We start from the raw sequence: 19,906 nt of genomic DNA, 5'->3' as shown, positions 1-19,906 counted from the left end.
TTCTACTTTTTTTTTTCTTGGTTTTTCGAGACAGGGTTTTTCTGTGTAGCTTTGCGCCTTTCCTGGAACTCACTTGGTAGCCCAGGCTGGCCTCGAACTCACAGAGATCTGCCTGGCTCTGCCTCCCGAGTGCTGGGATTAAAGGCGTGCGCCACCACTGCCCGGCGCATTGTTCTACTTCTGTCCTTACAGATTATATATAAGCTGGCTGTGAAATGAACTCAGGCACTTTACAACATTGACTGGCAGTCCTCTTGACTCTGTTCTGCCTTCTTCATGGTCTCTACAATCCACACTCCTCCACCGATATATCTAGTCAACTTGCTGACATATTCTGACAGATGATAATATTTTACATTCCCACTGTGTACAGGGTTCCATTTTTTTTAAACCTTAATACTGACAATTATTGCCTTTATACTTTTTGGTAATAGCATCCTGACAGATATAGTATCTTTTTGTGATTTTGGTTAACATTTGTATGGTAAGTGGTGACATTGTGTTTTCATTGTCTATTTGGTTGTTTATATTTCTTTTTGATAGTACTGGGTCTTGAACCCAGGTCCTTATTCATGCCAGGGAAGGATTCTAATCCACTAGGCAAGGAACTTATGGTATTATCCAAGTCATTGGCACATTTACTTCTTTTGGTATTTATTGTTATTTTTAAATTAGTATGAAATAATGGTTTCATTGTAGTAGACTTGCCCAGTATATGCTTTGTTCATGTTTACCCCATTAAGTTTTCTAGTTCTCCTGGCTTATCTCCACAGCCCCATCTCATTGAAAAATTTTCCTTTCTCATCTCATACTCTATAATACATATTTTATGTGTATATATTTATGTATATATACATAAACATATGTACATATCCTTGTATATGTTTGTGTATATTTATATACATAAAATGTAGTATGTGTGTATGAGAGAGGCATACAATATCTATATCTCTGTGCTTAGTCTATTTCATTTGGGATGATGGTCCCGAATTCCATTCAGTACCTAGTGTAATTTTATGGTTTATGGCTGAATAAAACTTAACCATGCATGTATACCACATTTTCTTTCTCTATTAATCTTTTTAAAAATTAATTATTAATTATTTTCATGTATATGTATGTTTTGCATGAATAGAGTTACACTACATATATGCCTGGTTCCTGAGGAAGTCAGAGGAAGGCATAGGATCCCCTGAAATTGAGATTACAGATGATTGTGAGCTGCTATATAAATGGTGGAATTGAACTTGGGCCTTCTGGAAGAACAGACAGTGCTGTTAACCTATAAGCCATCCCTCCAGCTTCTGCCTTCATTTATCTTTTGATGTGCATCTAGGCTGAGTCTATATTTTGCCTATTTGGAATAGTTCAAGGATAACTTGGATGTGTATATCTCTGCTGTGTGCTGACTTGGGGGCTCTCTCACACTTGGGTGGTTTATGAAAAATACCAGGAATCACTGTGAATCAATTACACTCTTTCTTTTCTCAACTAAACTTTGCACTGCCTTCTGTCTGATACTAGCAACATGCCCTACTCATTTGCCTGGGTTTGCAAGGATGTGGTCAAGAAACTTCAAGGAAGAGATCTGAATCCTGTCAAACGTCTGTCAGATGCGATGAAGTTCCGCCAGTTTGAGATACTGCAGAAGAATCCTCAGTCACTGTTTTGGAAATCTGAAGATACTCCAGTTGGATACTCCCTTCTGCAAATCTTAGAACCAAATTGTCCAGTCCCAGGTATGGTCAGCCAAGGGGCAGAGAAGTGTGAAAATCAGTATTTTCAGTGGTGCTGCTTCCCAGAACCTATGCAGTGTGCAGACAAGGTAGCTAATGAGCCATCCTGCTTAAAGGCAAAGGACAAGGAAGGTCCTTTAGGAATCCACTCATTTTCTGGGCCCATCCTGGCATCTGGTCATATCATGCTTCCAAGAGCCTCTTTAGAGGGAGATATGATACCCACGTTACAAAAAAGTAATTGAGGTTCCTAAAACAACTTGTTCAAAGTCACACAGTTCAGACTAGTAGAACTAGGATCCAGACTGAGGTCAATCTGTCTGCTGGTCCTAGGTATTCTTTTTCAGCTATCTTCTCCATGGCTTAATTTTGTTCTTGAAAAGATGATCTCAGGGGACTCCTGGACACTGCCAAATGATGCTATTCTTTTTTAGGATTAAGACTACGTTTTCATTGGTTCTGGAATTTGTCCTCTGTAGTAATTCATATTTCAGATATTAATTATTATTATATACTATACATATAATTATTAGCTAGCTTCTTGACTCAGTTTTAATTGAGGAGGGGGACTGACCTTGTATTTCCCATTCCCCAGAGCAGCTGTTCCACAGTGAATTCTTGGCTAAACTTCAGTTCCTTTTTCTCTTCAGAGCCTGAAGTGTCATCTCCCATCCCCCTCAAACACAATCTATCCTGGAAACTAAAGGCTAACGCAGGTGTCAACGCCATTGTGGAAGGAAGTGCGTCAACCGGGTTTGTTCAGTCCTGTGTATACGACATCGAGGTCCGGTGTACTAGCATCCCAGATTCAAAACTGGAGAGTCTTCAAAACAGGTGAAAGCATGGGTCAACAATGTTTCAGGATGTGTTGCTACAGGCAAAGAGGCATCAAGCAGGTTTTATGACAACTCACATTATTTTACTTTTTTTTTTACAAGTCTCTGAAATAATGGCATAGCATTCCCTAATAATACTCATTAATACAGAATTACCTTTACTGTTCTATTAATGTGATGGAGACAGAAAAACAAGACACACAGACAAAGGTTCTGATGTGGTAGAAGTTTCTGTTCATTGTACGGAGGATGGGCATGTAGTGAGGAAAGAATCATAGAAGTAAATGGGTAGAATATTGATTAAAATTTGATGAAAACTGTAATAATCACTTTAATACCCCAGCACTTTGGGACTTGACCTCTAACACATCTCTTTTTTTAAACTTTATATTTTTATTTCATTTTCCATGAGCCACTATAACATTATCATGTCCAAAATACAGGTGGAGAAATAGTGATTGAGGGAAGTGAAGTAATTTATCCATCACACAGACAGGGAGGAATAGAACCACTATTTAAACTCATCTGAGTATCATGCAAAGGCAAACACTGCTAGCCACTAAGCTGTGGGCTTGTGTTATATAAACATCGTTACGAATTCAGTTGTTTGTATTTAACCACTACACTGAGACAGCTGATGTTATCAGAGAAAGTTTCCAGTTCACCAAAATGTCAGACTTTCCAAATGTAAAGAGTAAGGTGGTGTCAAATGACATTGTAAACCAAGCATTCTGTATAGTCTATGATGCGAACAGTGTCAAAAGAGGCCACATACAATAATTGCTACTCAAATATTGCTAAGTTCTTTTTTCTAGAAATTTCCTGAAATTCTATACTTCATATGTAATTGTTTTCAAAGGGCTAAGGTAACACAGTGGGGGATTTAATATTAGGAGATAACACAAATATGGATTGGGCAGTTATTTACGGAGACTTTGAAAACAGAGGTAACTTTTGGAAATAGAAGGGAACTCAAGTTCAGACAACCCATTACAATGATTTTCTACCACATCTCTTTTGTGATATAAATTAGAAGTAGAAATGCATGTTTTATGTGCAGCATTTTGGTGTCAGATAGGCATATAAGTATAAGCCAGTAATATATCATCACTCCATCTGGTAACCATTATTTCAAATATTTCTTTATTACATTTATTTATATTCTCTCTCTCTCTCTCTCTCTCTCTCTCTCTCTCTCTCTCTGCACGTGTGTGTGTGTGTGTGTGTGTGTGTGTGTGTGTGTGTGTGTGTGCATATGTGTGCACCCTCATGCCATGGCTTACATGTGGAAGTCAGAGAACAAGTGCAGGAGTCAGATCTCTCCCTTTGCTGTGTATGTCTGGGAATCAAACTAAGGTCAGCAACCACCTCTACGTGCTGAGCTGTCCTGCCAGCTCAGGAACTGTTATTGTTATGACAAGAACATTTACTGTCTACTGTCTTAGCAGAGTTCAAGCACAGGTAGCATGTAGTCAACTATAACCACATTGGGCTGTAATGTGGCTCCTGAGTAATCTGATTCATGTCTTCATGCTTGCCTGGCCATCACTTTATAGACTGAACCACATTCCATCCTGAAGCTGACTCAATCTCTTTAGCTCTTAAAGGCTGGCTCACATTTTATGTTTGGGATTTTTTCTGTCTCTCGTGATTTGTTCTCTGTTTCTATGAAATTAGCCATTTGGATTTTTTCATTCTCATTTTAAACCTTTAGGAAACTTCTGGATCGGGAGCCATCATTTGTGGAGGATTGCAGGATGGGAATAAAGGACCTGTATGTGGTGACAGAGGCCTTTGAAGTGACCAAGGATGCTGTGCTGGAAGGGAGTAGCAGTGTAGAACTTTCAGGAAAAGTGGGCATCCCCCACCTTGTCAAGGTATGGGACAGGGTTGCAAAGAAAACATCCATTGCAGCCAGTGCACCCTTGCTTCTCAAGGGCTTCTGGGGACCAGTTTCTAGGGGTCAGAGGGTGGGGCCATTATTTTCCTCTATTCATATGTAATATATTGCTAAATCCTGATGTTAGATTGCATTCTTTTTTTAAGCATGATGTTTTTTATTGATTCTTTCAGAATTTCACATAATGCATCCAAATCTAATTCATTTCCCTGTACCTCCAAATCCCCTTCATCCTTGTAGCATCCCCCAAAAGGAAAACTTAAAAAGATATAATAAAGATAAAAAATAAAATATAAAAAACACAAATAAGAATATTAATTAAACAAAACCAAAAACAAACAAAAATGCAAATAAGTGAAACAAAACAACAAAAAATCTCTTTGCTCTTCCATCTTTTCCACTCTCCATCACCTTTTCATCTATCTTAGTGGCATTGGGAGCTGTGGTATCATACAGCATACTCCAAAGAGCTTTACTTGCAAATGTTCATTGTGTAGTGTGTTGCTGGTCAGGTTCAAGGCCTCTGGCTTCTGGTACAGCATCAATGCTGGCCCCTCACTGAAATTCCTGTCAGATATCCTCCATTTGCCCAGAGTCATGAAGCTCCTTGTGGATACAGTTACAAAGGACCAGTCTCTTCATGAGCTCCAGTAGGTCATAGATGGGGGAGATGTTGAGGAGTGTCAATTCAGCCCCAGATGTGGGCCAGGTTTTAGCTGAGTTGGTCAATAAGGGCTGTTGGGACCACCCTCTTCAGGTGATGAGTGAAGACAGTTCTCCCACACCCATGGTTGGGGGTGAAACTAGCTTTCCCAAAATTGGGTGCGGGGAGCAGCACTCCCATGATGGGACAAGTCAGTGAGGGGCAGGGTCAGCTCTCTGGTGAGTGTGTGTGTGTGTGTGTGTGTGTGTGTGTGTGTGTGTGTGTGTGTGCTAGCTCTCCCTGGACCAGTGAGGGGCAGGGTTAGTCATTGAGCTCAGTTCTTATGCCCTCTAATGTCCTCATTTATAATGCTTTAATACATAGGGTTAGCAAATATTGATAAATTCCAAAATAGACATATTTGCTTGTTACCACGTTTTGTTTTGAGTAAATGATAGTTTGCTGCAGAAATAGAAATGTGAGGATTCTGTATTATTTGCACACCAAGTTTCACGGCTAGAAAAACATAGGGATACCCCAATTAAACTGCAGCTGTTAATCTACATTCTATGATTATTTGATAACAAATATTTTTTGAGATAAGGTCTTATATAGCCTAGACTGTCTTCAAATTGGCTATGGAGCTGAGGCTGACCCTGAACTCCTGGTCTTCCTGTATCTACTTTCTCTTTCTTTCTTCCTTCCTTTCTTCCTTTCTTCCTTCCTTCCTTCCTTCCTTCCTTCCTTCCTTCCTTCCTTCCTTCCTTCCTTCCTTTTTTCTTTTCTTTTCTTTTTTCTTTTCTTTTCTTTTCTTCTTCTTCTTCTTCTTCTTCTTCTTCTTCTTCTTCTTCTTCTTCTTCTTCTTCTTCTTCTTCTGCTTCTTCTTTTTTCTGAGATAGAGTTTCTCTGTGGAATAGTCCTGACTGTCCTGGAACTCACTCTGTAGACCAGGCTGACCTCAAACTCACAGAGATCCACCTGGCTCTGCCTCTTGAGTGCTGTAATTAAAGGTGTGCTGGGATTAAATACCACCGCCTGGCTGTTTCTACTTTCCAAATGATGTTTGATTACAGGTACATCCACTATGCCTGACTTTGATAAGAAGTACTTGAAGGGGCAAGATTTAAATGCATTTAAGCACATGTGATTTACACAATCTACTCACCTCAAACAAGCATATTTAAAAAATAGCATAAGATTAATTTATTTGATTAAATATGGAATATTATCTATCTTCTTTCTGTAATCTTTAAGTAGTTTAATTAAATTTATTTTTGACAATTTCATACATATATATCATGCATTCTGATTACTCTTGCTCTGGTCTCTCTTACCTTCCTGCCACACTCAGCAACCCACCCTCCTCCTTTCAGATCCCTTTCCCCCTTTCAAGTCTTTTTCTTTTGGTCTATGACCCACTGAGTTTGAGAATTCCGTGTGAGCACGGTTGTACAACTATGCATTGGAGCATGAGAACTCATTGACTCCAGCTCCTGGCACCTAAGGGCCACAGCAGAACTATGGAAGACTTCCACAGACTTCTGAATGTTTGCAGTGAGTCCCTGCTAACTCAAGGAAGGTTTGTTCCTGTGTTCAGAAGCTGCACCTAGCTCTAGCTGAACTAAGACCACTTCTGATACTCCATTTTCACATCAACACTGAGTGATTTCAACACCAAATCTTAAGAATCATTCAGGCAGTCCAAAAACTGATAATTGGGTTAATAGCAAATAGGCAAAAATGCCAATACAACAAACAAATATGGATATTGGCAGATAGCCATACTAAAAACACTACCAGCAACCTAACTCCAGTTGCCTAGGACCAACTGCAAAAACATAAACAACAACACCACACACACACACACACACACACACACACACACACACACACACACACACCAAAAACAAACAAAACAAAATAACTCCCTCTCCACGCACCCCCAAAAAACCCCAAATCCCAATAATGAGTCTCTCTGAAAAACTAGTACTCCTTCAGTAATGTTTCCAGAGAAAAGAAACTATAGATGACACACAATGATTTCAAACACCAATTATAAATATGTTGAAATGCCTCAAAAAGAAATGAATAAATGCCAGGATGGACACTAAAAAACAGTTGAATGAAATAAGGAATTTGATAAAGAAAATTTTTAAGGAAAACCCAAATTGAAATAACTTGAAATGAAAAAAATTCAGGAAGTTAAGAGGCTTAGTGGAAAGTCTCAGCAACAGAATGGATCAAGTGAAAGAGCTTGAAGTCAAGAAACAGGAATTTGATCAATCACAGCTGATGACAAACCCCATAAACCTAATGTCTTAGTTAGGGCTTCTGTTACTTCTACAAAACACCATGACCAAAAAGCAAGTTAGGGATGAAGTGTTTATTAGGCTTACATTTCAGCATTGCTGTTCATCACTGAAGGAAGTCAGGACAGGAACCCAAACAGGACAGGATACTAGAGGCAGGAGCTGATGCAGAGGCCATTGAGGGGAGCTGCTTACTGGCTTGCTTCTCATGACTTGCTCAGCATACCTTCTTTTTTTTTTAAAAAATTTTATTTTTCTTTATTAAGAAATTCTCTACTCACTCCTCATGCTATCCGCAGAGCCCCCTCCTTCCTCTTTCCACCCCAGCCCTCTTTCCCAAGTCACCCTGCAACCCCACATCCCCCAAATAGAGGTCTCCCATGGGGAGTCAGCAGAGCCCAGCTCACTGAGCCTAGGCAGGTCCAAGCCCCTTCCCACTGCACCAAGGCTGTGCAAGGTGTCACACCACAGGCACCGGATTCCCAGAATTCTACCCATGCACCAGGGACAGATCCCAATCCCCTTGCCTGGGTGCCCCCCGAACAGTTCAAGCCAAACAACCATCTTCGGTGTCCAGAGGTCCTAGTCCTGTCCCATGGAGGCTCCACAGTCACCAGTCCACAGTTCATGGGTTTCCACTAGTGTGGTCTGTCATCTCTGCACATCCTCCTATCATGATCTTGATGTCCCTCACCTGCAGTATCTCTCCTCTCTCTCATTAGTTGGGTTCCTGGAACTCAGCCTGGTGTCTGGCCGTGGATCTCTGTATCTGCCTCCATCCGTCACTGGACAAAGGTTCTATGATGACAGCTAGGTTATTTGCTAGGCTGGTCACCAGAGTAGACCAGAGACTAGCTAACAGGAAAAGACCTTAGGAGGGATACATGGATGACCCTCCCCCACCCCGTGAAGGAGAAGTGGATGAGATCTACATGAGTGGACTGTGTGTGTGTGTGTGTGTGTGTGTGTGTGTGTGTGTGTGTAGCAGTGGGGGGGTGGCAGAGGGCAAGGAGTGGGGGATGAGAACAAAGGGAAATGGGAGGGTCAAGCTGGAACAGGGACAGAGTGGGAGGGCAAGGAGGAAGATACCATGATAGATGAGAACATCATGGGAATAGGAAGAGGCAGGGTGCTGGGAAGGCTCTCAGGAATCCACAAGGTTGATCCCACTTTGGTCTGCTGGCAGTGGTTTAGCCTACCTTCTTATGGAAACCAGGATCAACAGCCCAGGGATGGCATCACCCACTACCAGCTGGGCCCTCCCTCATTGATCACTAAGTGAGAAAATGCCTTACAGTCGGATCTCTAGGAGGCATTTTCTCAGCTGAGGCTCCTTCCTCTGATGACTCTAGCTGGGACTAGTGCTGGGACACTATTAAAAAAACAAATCTATAAATCATAGGTATAGAAGAAGGAGAAGAGACCCAAGACAAAGGCACAGAAGATATTTTTGACAAAATCATGGAAGAAAATGTTCCAAATCTAAGGAAAGAGATGCCTATTGGGATGCAAGAGGCATGTAGAACACTAACTAGATAGAATAAGAAGCTCTTCACATCATGTAAAAGTTGAAACACTAAATGTACAGAACAAAGGAAGTATATTGAAAACTGTAAGAGAGAAAGACCAAGTCACATATTAAATATTGTTTAATGTTTGAGAATTTCATATATATGTTTGTATGTATAATGTATTCTGGCAGCACTAAGGGGACTCCATGGGTTTAATAAAAATTAAAATACAAAAAGATCACAGGAAGATGGGAGGGAAAAGTGATGGAGATTGGATAAGGGAGGAGCTGAAAATGAGTTAATGAGGTTTGTGGGTTTGACCAGAATAATATATATATTTATACATACATATGAATATGTATATGTATATGAATATATATGTATATATATATGAAATTCTCAAATGTTAAATAATATTTAAGAAAAAGAAATTGTACATTAAAAAGGAAAACAATTTAAATTCCAAGGAATTCCATCTTAGAACTACATCTCCTTCAAAATGTGAACTAAATGCAAGTTAAAGATGTCTTTAGGTATCTAAGTTCTCAGGCATGTACCTCTCGGCTCCCCAGAAGGTAATCAGTAACAGGACAAATAAGACAGAAGGCATTACACTGTCTGGTAGAGACAAGATCTGGGATGAGGAGAAGCAGTCTCACCCAACAGCTGACAAAGAGTGTGCACCTACACAGAAACCCAGATATGAATAAGGGTGGAGCAGTAAACACTGAGAGCCAAGTAGGAGAATGAAACCCTCAACTCAGAGGGAGACAGTAAACCATATACCTAGTTTGGAAAAATGAAGATATTGTAATAGGGCCAGCTGTTGAAATTGGATCCTAATTAGACTTAAAATAAAAACCTGGAATCAGATATAAAGGGTAAAAGCTAGAAAGTCAGAGAAGCAGAGCAGCAGCCAATAGAGACTTCTTACCTCAACAAATCCTCAGACCAAATGCGGCTGAGATCCTCTTCTCCACCTGCCTTATATTCCTGTCTCCACCTCCTTAGAGCTGGGACTAAAGGTGTGTACCACCCAGATCTATTTTTCTTTCAGACTGGTTCAATCTGGAGTAGCCCAGGGTGGCCTTGAACTCTGCATCTTCCTGCTTCCTCTTCTCAAGTGCTGGGATTAAAGGTGTGTGCCACCATTGCCTGCCCTTTATTGTTAACTAGTGATTAGCTCTGCCTTCTGATCTCCAGGCAAGCTTTGTTTTTCAGAACACAATCAAAATATCACAAACAGGTTGTATGGCTCAGTGGTAAATACCAACCTGGCATTTATTGTGCTCTGGGTTCAGTTGTCAGGCCTCTCCAGGCACACCTCCTCCCAAATATCAATGTAGGTAAACACTGTCATACAAGGGAGAAAAGCAGTAGCTGGACATGGGGACCTGGAGGAAGGGAAGTGAGAGACAGTATTTTCTCATGAGCTTTCTAGGTTTATTTGACTTTTAAATTACAGGCATATGTTGCCTTGATTAAAAGTAAACATAATTTTTATAAGACAAGGAGCTATAAACCCCTAGGTATTGGAGGAATTATTTTGGCCACTCCACGTAGTTAAAAGGATATTTATTTAATGGCGTAACTCACAAATTAAGTAATGGGTAGGTCGCAGGGTCTGGGGAAGGTGTAACGCAGTCCAGCGGTGTTCTCCGGAGCTCTGCACAGTCAATCTGCACTGGTCAGCGTCCCGGCACTGAGAGAGCGCCCAGAGAGAGCGCTGGCCCATCCAGCTCTCGGGTCCCCAGGCGCCTCCCCTCGCCCCGCCTAGTAGGCGTGACAGTTGCCAGAGTCTCAATGGGGGTTGGAACTTCCAGAACCAAGCTGGAATGGCTACCCACTACACCTAGGAATATTTTGTCTCCCCAGGTTCAAGCCGAGGGACAGTGGCAAAGTGACAGAATGGATTCAGTGCCTATTCCAAAGGGTGCAGTGGTGGCCTACAAGAAGAAGCAACTGGCCATTGAGAATGACACTTGTGGTGAGCAGACGTGAGGTCCAAGTGGGGGTGGGTTGTCCAAAGATCTGAACCTCCTCTTCTCTCCTGACTATAGACCAGAAGGAATACTTCTCACTGTCCTAGGCACATGTCCCACCATCCTTAGCTACCTCTAAGCATGGCCAAGCTCCAATACCATTAGCTGTAGATGCAGCTATAGGCTCTCATGTGGGAGGGATCCAACTTGGGGTGCTCAAATGGAGGTCTCTGTAGCTGTGTGTAGTCCAGGCCTAATTCCAGGCATCTCTAGTCATCCATCTCTAGCCACCCAAGGTCCTGCATGGAAGGACCTTGATGTCACATGTAGAGGGCTTTAGGAGAGCTGACCAGATGGGGGGAGAAGTGTGAGAGAGGAGGTGATCGTGGGAGGGGATTCCGGGGTGAGGGTTTCTGAAGGTGCAGAGAGTGTTGTCAGGTCAGGCAAAGAGCTTGGTTAACCCAAGGAGTCAAGACAGGTTGGGGCTGTCTACACGTGAGAAGGCCAGGTTTCTCTGAAGCAACTGGCCAGCGACGTGGCAATTATTCCTTTTTGGTCTGTTATGAGAACTGAAATTGTACTTGCCAATCAGCACATTGTCCTCCTTGATGCCTGACTGTGTAAAAAGATGCCCTGCTGGCCCCTACTGCTCAGATGTTACTTGAAGACACTCTCTGAAGTTTGATTTTTTTGTTTGTTTAGTTCCCATGTTAAATGCTGTCATTTTTCTCCCCTGGCTCATTTCATGTGTCAAATACTTGAATTGTGTTGTTATACAAGTTTCAGACCTCAGCATATCTCTATGGATATAATGCAAAACAATGCAAGATTTCCAGATTGAGAGTAGATAAGGAAGGGCCAGGGAGTAACTTAAGGCTAACAAGAAATCTATGTGACAGGGCAGCAGAAGCCCATCTGCTATAACTCATGGAGTATTTATTTGTTAATTTCTATTTTATGGGTAGTTGTATTTTGCCTGCATGTAAGGGAACCATGTGCATGCAATGCCTCAAAAGGGCAGAAGTGGGCGCTGGCACGTGGGTGCGGTCCTTTGAGCAGCACTGATCTTGCTCTCCAGCTCTCATGGGGTAATTCTTGAATGTCAGAGGGCGTGGTGGTCACCTAAAGTGTTTATTTAAAATGCAGGTTTCAGGCTGGTGAGATGGACTGGCTGGTAAAGGTGCTTGTTGCCAGGCCTGATGCCTTGAGTTCCATTTCCAGGTACCACATGTGGGAAGTAGATAACTGACTCCCAGAGTTTTCCTCTGACCTCTGTATGTGCTCTGTGGCAAGCACACATACACACAAAATAAACAAACAAACATAATTCAATAAAATAAAATGCAAGTTTTGGGGCACCTGTTAAAGGATCTGATTCACAGGTCACAGAAGCTAGTGCTTAGGTGGCATCATCCCTGGTGTTTGACCTGAGCATCCCAAAATGGGGTGTGGGAACTGCTGTAGCCGGTGTAACTGCATCTCTCCTAACTGGGTTTCTTTTCCATTCAGCCATTCTCCTTTCTGCTAAAGCTAAGAAGAAAACCTTTCTAGGTATGCTTCGTATGCGTCCTAGGTTGAAAACTGCTTTTGCTCGTGCAGAATTGATTCCCACATCATATAATGAAACCATTGAGATAGGTATGCCTTTGTTGGACAGGATAAACCTGGGGATGGATTATCATAGGAAATTTCCCATGAGAGTAGAATTCTAAGGTGAAAAACAAGGGTGGATGGAGGAGTTGGAGAGGTCCAAGGTAAGGGGAGGGGTGCATAGGGTGAGTCTTGGTGAGTGAACCCTTCTCTTTCTCTCTCCAGTGCCGCGTTCTGAAGGATATCTAGGTGAGTGAAGCATTCTGGGGCTGTGAGATTCAGACCTGTTCCCTCATGTTGACAACTGAATAACAAAACCCCACCTGATTTTCTTTGCCCAAGGTCTGGGATCTGGTCTTCGGCACAGGGGTGGGGGTGGATGATAGAGAAATGTCTGGAACATAGGGGAAGTAAGGTCAAACACTAATTCTTGGGTGGGGCAATGTATTTTCTGTTTCTAGACTGGGAGATAAATTACATCTCTCCAATTGGTGAGTTTGTGGCTGGTGGGGTTGTTGTGGAGATCTGGGTGATCCTCCTGTGCTCAGCCCTAACCCTGGCTCTGGTTCCTCTGGGATGGGAAAGATCATGGAAGGCTGGTGTGGGAGGAGATGGCAGGAGAGACACAGTGTGTGTGTCCTGAGCAAAGTGAGCATGAAGAAAGCTTGTGCTTCTCTTTCTAGGAAAGATAGAGGAACCCTTCCATCTAGGTGAGTTTTTGTTTTGTTCTGTTTGTTTGTTTGGTTTTAAGGAAACCTGGGCTTCTATCAGAAAACCACAGGCTTGAAACTCAAGTGAGAACTTTCATTGGAGCTCGGAAAACTGAGGTCTACTTTCACATTTGTAGTTAGTTCAACTCATACATGCACAAATGCATGCACTAATGTTTACTGAGGACTTACTAGGAAGCAGGCATTACTCCAGCATGGGCAATGTGAGATGATCAGATAAAAGTGCCCATGTCTTTGGAGCTTCCACTATGATATCCTCTCTCACTCACAGATCATCTGGAGGACACTTGGCAGAACCAGAATACCCTCCAATGCATGCTGGGCTAGTTCTTCATAGATGGTGGAGATAGTTATTACTAAGTGTGGCTCTTACATGCCAGGTACCTGACAAACACAGACTCATTGACTCCTCACCATGTCCCCATTTGTCACACATGGAAACTGATCCTAAAACACTGAGGACTGTCATCTCTGGAGTCTAACAGTACATTTTCTTCCTGACATATCCCAGACATGAACACGTGGACATTTTTCTCACACTTGTGATAACCAGTTTTCAGAATTTCCATCTCCACTCCCAGTGCTGTGCTCCCTCCTTCCAGAGCGCTGACACTGCCAGCTCTGCAGTTCTTTCTACCTTTATGATAGTTGCCTCACTGTGGCTCAGTCAGGTATCAGTGGAGAACTTTTAACCACAGGAAATGGAACTGAATGGGAAGGGCTTACCATTTCAGGGATATTTAATGAAGAATTTCTCTCACTCGTTGATTGGTGTTTCTGTCTCTGATCAGATTTCAATTGCCTACAAGATGAGGTTTCCAGGAAAACATGGGAACTGTCCATGTTTTCAAAGGATGTTCAAGATGTCGTGTTCTCTAACCTCCTGCCCATGCTCAGTGACAGGGAGATTCTGTATGACCTGATGAACATGGTGAGAATTCAATAGCTGCCTAGAGATGATCAAGCCGAAGGGTCAGTTTGGGCGATGGGAATGCCAAAATACATGTGGGACGAGGGATGCACATGATGCCCAGGAGACTGAGAAAGATGTCAAAGATTAGGAATTCTGGATCAATGCACAATGATAAGAGCTAGACACTGTGACCCCTGAAATCTGCTCAGGATGCCCCTGGGGAAGGCAGAACCTATAGCCCACACCTTGCTTAACTCCAGTGGACATAGGTACATTACACAACAATGGTTTTGAGCCAAATATGGGAAGCTGAAATTGCTTGCAAGAGGGTTGTAAGTTCAAGGCCTTTCTGGGCTACATAGTGAGTTCAAAGCTGGCGTGGGCAACAATCTGAGACCCTGTCACACACACGAGAGAAAAATGAAGAGAATAGGGAGCCAGGTTGCAGCTTCATGGTAGAAGACTTGTTCAGCATGTATAAAGCCATTCAGTCCCCAGCACTGGGAATGCTACTATTAAGAAAATACCTGTCTCCTCTAGCTGGAATTGGATCAGTTGGGGCATATGGATGGCCCAGGTGGTATGATCCTAGATGTGCTGCAACAGAACCCATGGATTGAACTAAAGAACCTCATTCTTTATCTCCTTCAAGCCCTAATGGGTAAGAATGATTTGAGAGAAGTGTGGGAGATTCCTTGTGTTGATTCTCAGAGTACTCTTTTAGATCCATCTCCCCAAAGCTCGTGAGTTATCATGATCAATCTCATGTCACCCTTCTCTATGAGCTAAGTAAGGCTTACGATGATAACAGTCCATGCACTTCGGATGGAGTCTGAGGTATAGAAAATGAACAATCACCATTCTCTTCACACATCCTTGGTAGAAGATGATTCCTGCCTCAGCCCTTAGATATCAGGCTCTGGATCTTGTCCCTTATGATTCTGGAGCCATGTGATGGGCAGAAGAGCTTTCTAGGGCAGTGAGCTTGACCTTTAAATCCAATGGGGCATATTCCTCTGTCCCAGAGTTCTCCTCTCATTGGGTGTCCTAGTTCATATTGAGAGGAAGATACTGAGGCTGTCTTTCTGTTTCCTCACACGTCCTCTCCTTCAGTGCTGAGTGATACCCAACTCAGTCTGCTGGCCCAGTCTATGGAGAAGAGGCTCCTCTTCCAGCAACGAGAGCTGGTAAGAAACCCCAAAGCCTAGCAATCCAGGGTTGGGGGAGAGAGGAAAGCAGGAAGAGGAAGAACATTCTAGAAGAAAGAAATATAGTTTCCACAAGTAGAGGAGTTGGGAATGCCCCTGGTTGCCTTCTCTCTCTGGGGATCAGGCAGGTTGCGTTTGATCCTGTCAGGAGAGTCTGTATTTATGGCAGCCCCAGAGGCCAGGCCTACTAGATCTAAATTAGCCACCTAAGAAGGCATCTCTGTAGGAACTGAAGGGGATGAATGTCAGTTACACCCTTTTTTTTGTTTACAGTTATGACTTGCAAATTGCCTTTTCTCTCCCCATATATTTATCTGTAAATACAAAAGTGTGCCTAGCCATATGCATACTTGATTCAGGTCTTGCTTAGTTCATTATCCTGTGTGGTTCGTCACTTCTAGGACAGGTTTTTCATACTGGTGTCAGAGCCTGGTCTGCCCAATCTGAGAGTTTTTCTTCTAGGTAAAGAGCATCCTGCAGCCGAACTTCAAGTATCCCTGGAACATCCCCTTCACTCTCCAGCTTCAGCTTCTTGCTCCACTCCAGGGTGAGGGCTTGGTCATTACTTATGAATTGCTGAAGGAGTGTGGTCTGAAGATGGAGCTGAATAATCCCAGGTCAACTTGGGATCTGGAGGCCAAGATGCCTCTGTCTGCCCTTTATGGGAGTCTGTCATTATTGCAGCAACTTGTAGACGCCTAAATCTTCCTCAAGGCCTGGCCCCAGCTCAGTCCATGCTGAGTCCTGGAGACATTAGAGATGTGGCACCATGGCACACACAAGAGTGGTGTTTTCTGTGCATGTTCTAGGGTGGTGGGAATAAGGATGCTGAAGCTTTTTCTTTTGATTTTACTATTCATTCACAATTTTATGAATAATATGTTTTGATCATATTCACCTCCCCCCATTTTCCTTTTTTTCTAATCCATCTCCACATGCCCCTTCTCTACAACTTCTCATTCAACTTTTATTTTGATGCTCTTTTGCATTGAATTAGGATTATTTGCATGAGTGTGGGCTTATTAACTTGAGTAAGGGTGACTTTCCATAGGCTACACTGCTGAGGAATGTAACTCCTCTCCCCCCAGCAGCATTAACTGCCAACAGTGTCTTAGGGAGGGGTTACCTTATAGAATGCTCCTCTATCTGTGATGGAATGTTGGTGAACCTGTTCTCTTGGTCTTGTTTAGGTAGTCATTGCTGTTGTGAGTTTAAGGGTGTAATAGTCATGTCCATGAATAAGGATGCTGGTATCTGTCAAGATTCCTCAAATAGTTGGCTAAACATTTAAAATTTTCCTCTATATAAAATAAAGTAAATGTTACTTTTACTTATTTGTGTGCTTTTTCATTTGTTTTGGGTAAAAGGTGCCAGTCATTTTGGAATGGGTCAGAAATAAATTGGGGGTATTTTTAGGTAGGTAGTTAATAGTGTGATTACTTAGTACTTTTTGCAAGCATCCTTACTCATTTTATTTTCTTCCCAGCTTCTGTATTTTTCTCTCATCCCCTTTCTAATTAGTCCCCTCCCCATTTTCTCCATTTCCTCGATGGGATCCCTTGTACCCTCATGTTCCCCTCTCTATTGCCTTCTGCTGCCCTACAGTGAGGAGTATCTGAGGCCATCTCAATGAGCATTGCCAGATCAGATTGGCCTGTGACCATTTCAGTGAGAAATTCTCTTGTCTAATGATTGATATGGAAGGACCCAGCCCATTGTGGGAGGTGCCATCCTTAAGCAGATGGACTTGGACTGCACAGGAAATGTAGTTGAGCATGGGGGAGTGAGCAAGCCAGTAAGCAGAAAGAACTCTTGCAACCGAGTTCTTGCCTTGAGTGCCTCCCTGACTTCCCTCAAAGATAGACTGTGACCCGGGAGTGTCAGATGAAAGAAACCCTTTACTCCTCAGGTTGCCTTTGGTCCTGGTGTTTATCACAGCAACAGAAAGCTAACTAAGACACTTCCATTACCTCCAGTACCTGAAAGCCGCAACAGTAGAGACCCCAAACCCTTCTTTTCAAAATTATATTTAATGGTTTTAGACGTTCATATCACAGTTCATGAACTCATCTTTAATTATTGTTACCCACATGCACACATGTTTATAAATGAATATAGTCTGCTGATTCTATTTTGTGTTGCCTGTATGTGCATATGCTTAGTGCTGACCACTTGGGATTGGATAACTATCAGGAGATTGTCCCTGTAGAAGAATGATTTCCCTCTCAGCAGACATTAGTTACCTATAGTTTTCCATGTATAGTTAGGGCCAAGTGAGACTTTCCCTATCCACACTGCAATGAGAACTTATGTTGTCAGTATGTAGGTCTTGTTTAGGTGACTCTAATTTTGAGATTTCATGAGTACAGTTTCTCTATCATATCTTGAAGATATAACCTCACAGCAGACTTCCTGATCCTCTGGCTCTTACAATCTTTCCATTCCATCTTCTACAATGGTCCTCAAGCATTTGGTTTGGGGCTAATATTAAAGATGCATCAACCATGGGTGGGTATCCCATGGACAATTATTCTCTGCATTTTGACCAGATTTCTCTAATTGTCCCTGTCTTAGTCACTATTCTATTTCTGTGAAGAGACACCATGATCAAGGCAATTCTTGTAAAGGAGAGCATTTAAGTGGGGCTTGCCTGCAGTTTCATGGCAGGAAGCACGGTGACTTGCAGGCAGGCATGATACTAGAAAAAAAGCTGAGAGAGTTTTACATCGGAATCCAGGGGCAGCAGGCAAAGAAAGAACCGGACACTACGCCTGGTGTAGGCTTTTGAAACTTCAAAGCTCATATCCAGCTACACACCTCTTCCAAAATGATACTCCTACCCAACATGGCCACAGTCTTAATCTTTCCCAGTTAATCTGCTGGGTACTAAGCTTGTGAATCTATGAGCCCCTGAGGGATGTGCTCATTCAAAACACCACAGCCTGTGCTGAGGAAAGAAGCTTTTTTGAGGAGGGAGGAGAGCTACAATTAATTGTGATTAGATGAAGCCTTCCGGGTACTCTTCTTTCTTTCCTCCCTTCCTTCCTTCCCTTCCTTCCTTCCTTCCTCCCTCCCTCCCTATCTCCCTCCCTCCCTCCCTCCCTCCCTCCCTCCTTCCCTCCTTCCCTTTCCCTTCTCTCTCTTTCTTTCTTTTTTTTTTTTTTTTTGCAGTTTTTGTGGTTTGATTTAAACACACACACACACACACACACACACACACACACACACACACGCAAGCCATCTACTCGTTTTCTTCACTGGGTAGCCTGGCGTTGGGATTGGTGACTCTGATGGCCAGCCGTGCTGGTCTTTCAATGATGGCTTTTTGGTTCTTGGAGGAAACGTTGTGAGCAATCTCAGCACAGTAAGATTGGTTGCACATCAGCAGCACTTCCAGCTCCTTGACATCGTGGACCAGAAACTTCTGGAAGCTGCTAGACAGCATGTGCTTGGTTTTCTTGTTGCTCTGTAACCAGTGTTAGGCATTAGAATCTGGCCTTGAATCTTCTCCGCGTGCTGTTGTCGATACCTCTGGGTTTCTGCCAGTTTCGCTTAATTTTGACATATCGGTCTGACTGGTGCTGGATGAACTTCTTGGTCCTCTTTTTAACAATCTTGGGCTTCACCAGAGGCGGGAGGGCAGCCATGATGCCTCAAAACAGATGGCAGCCACCTCACAGGCAGGGCTGAGGAAGAAGGAAGGGGCGGTAGCATGCTCAAGGGATGATGGGACGGGTACACTTTCAAATGCTCTCTGGTGCTGATCCACAGTCTTTTGGATGGAGGATTGCAACAGTAGTTCTGTGCTTAGGGCTTAGTTCCTAGAGAGAAGAGTTTGTGCCTGTGCTTACATGTCCAGTGTATTGCATTTAAAACTGACTCAGACCTGTTAAAATGAAGGAAACACAGTGAAGAGAAACATTGGTTTGGTCCTGGAGTTTGTATGAATTGTATAAATTGTACTTGAATCAGAAGGTTCAAGGACTGAGAAGAGTGGCGTTCAATTGCACTTTCTACAGGAAGAAATCTGACTTCAAGGTGATAAGAAATTATTTTTAATATTCCTGTGGTAGTAGGGTCTCAGTAAGGTGAAAGTGCCTGGGATTTCCAGGGTCACCCTCTCGAGACCCAGAAGAGAGAGGAGGAAGAGCCTAAGGGTCACAGGGGTCAGAGGGAGGAGGCAGGCTGACCAGTGCCAGAGACCATAGTGCCCAGGAGAACAGCACAGGGAGGGACCTAAGGCGGCGGGACAAGGCCCACAGTCTGCTCACCTCTAGGAAGTGGGAACATTGGCTGGCAGGCACCATCTGACTGACCTAAGGGAGCCAAGGGCACTGCGCCTGCGCAACTCAGCTTTGGGTACAAGGGACTTCTTAGGACCATGGGCCAAGGGATTCCAGTCCTGCTTCTGCTGAATCCAAAAAGCCCTTTTCTGCCTAGCTGGAGATTTCAACTCCTCTTGAGCAAGGAAATACTGCTTCAACTTGCCTCCCTAGCCACACACATACCCCTCCCTCAGGTTGCCATCCCTTCTTAGGATGGCAACA

The 19,906-nt window shown here is 43.1% G+C and overlaps 1 protein-coding gene and 1 pseudogene across 1 annotated transcript; one reads left to right on the top strand and one right to left on the bottom strand.

Moving 5' to 3' along the window:
* Positions 1-1,528: 1,528 nt before the first annotated feature.
* Positions 1,529-16,112, top strand: LOC114697700 (gasdermin-C-like). Its single transcript, XM_028875993.2, has 12 exons — positions 1,529-1,739; positions 2,387-2,570; positions 4,287-4,449; positions 10,811-10,922; positions 12,427-12,477; positions 12,517-12,555; positions 12,969-12,998; positions 13,191-13,217; positions 14,030-14,169; positions 14,692-14,812; positions 15,265-15,338; positions 15,822-16,112. The coding sequence occupies exons 1-12, from the start codon at positions 1,529-1,531 to the stop codon at positions 16,059-16,061; spliced, it is 1,392 nt and encodes a 463-aa protein (XP_028731826.1). The 3' UTR covers positions 16,062-16,112.
* A 2,486-nt stretch (positions 16,113-18,598) lies between these two features.
* On the bottom strand, positions 18,599-19,006 carry LOC114697701 (annotated as a pseudogene).
* Positions 19,007-19,906: the final 900 nt, after the last annotated feature.

This window comes from Peromyscus leucopus, chromosome 20 (assembly GCF_004664715.2).
Source record: "Peromyscus leucopus breed LL Stock chromosome 20, UCI_PerLeu_2.1, whole genome shotgun sequence".
In the NCBI taxonomy this organism is placed as follows: Eukaryota; Metazoa; Chordata; class Mammalia; order Rodentia; family Cricetidae; genus Peromyscus; species Peromyscus leucopus.
This window is presented reverse-complemented; position numbering and strand designations above follow the sequence as displayed.

Coding starts and splice junctions, on each gene's coding strand:
- LOC114697700 (XM_028875993.2), top strand. CDS start 1,529: ATGCCCTACTCATTTGCCTGGGTTTGCAAGGATGTGGTCAAGAAACTT. Junction 4,450..10,810: donor GCATCCCCCACCTTGTCAAG/GTATGGGACAGG, acceptor TTGTCTCCCCAG/GTTCAAGCCGAGGGACAGTG. Junction 15,339..15,821: donor TCTTCCAGCAACGAGAGCTG/GTAAGAAACCCC, acceptor TTTTTCTTCTAG/GTAAAGAGCATCCTGCAGCC.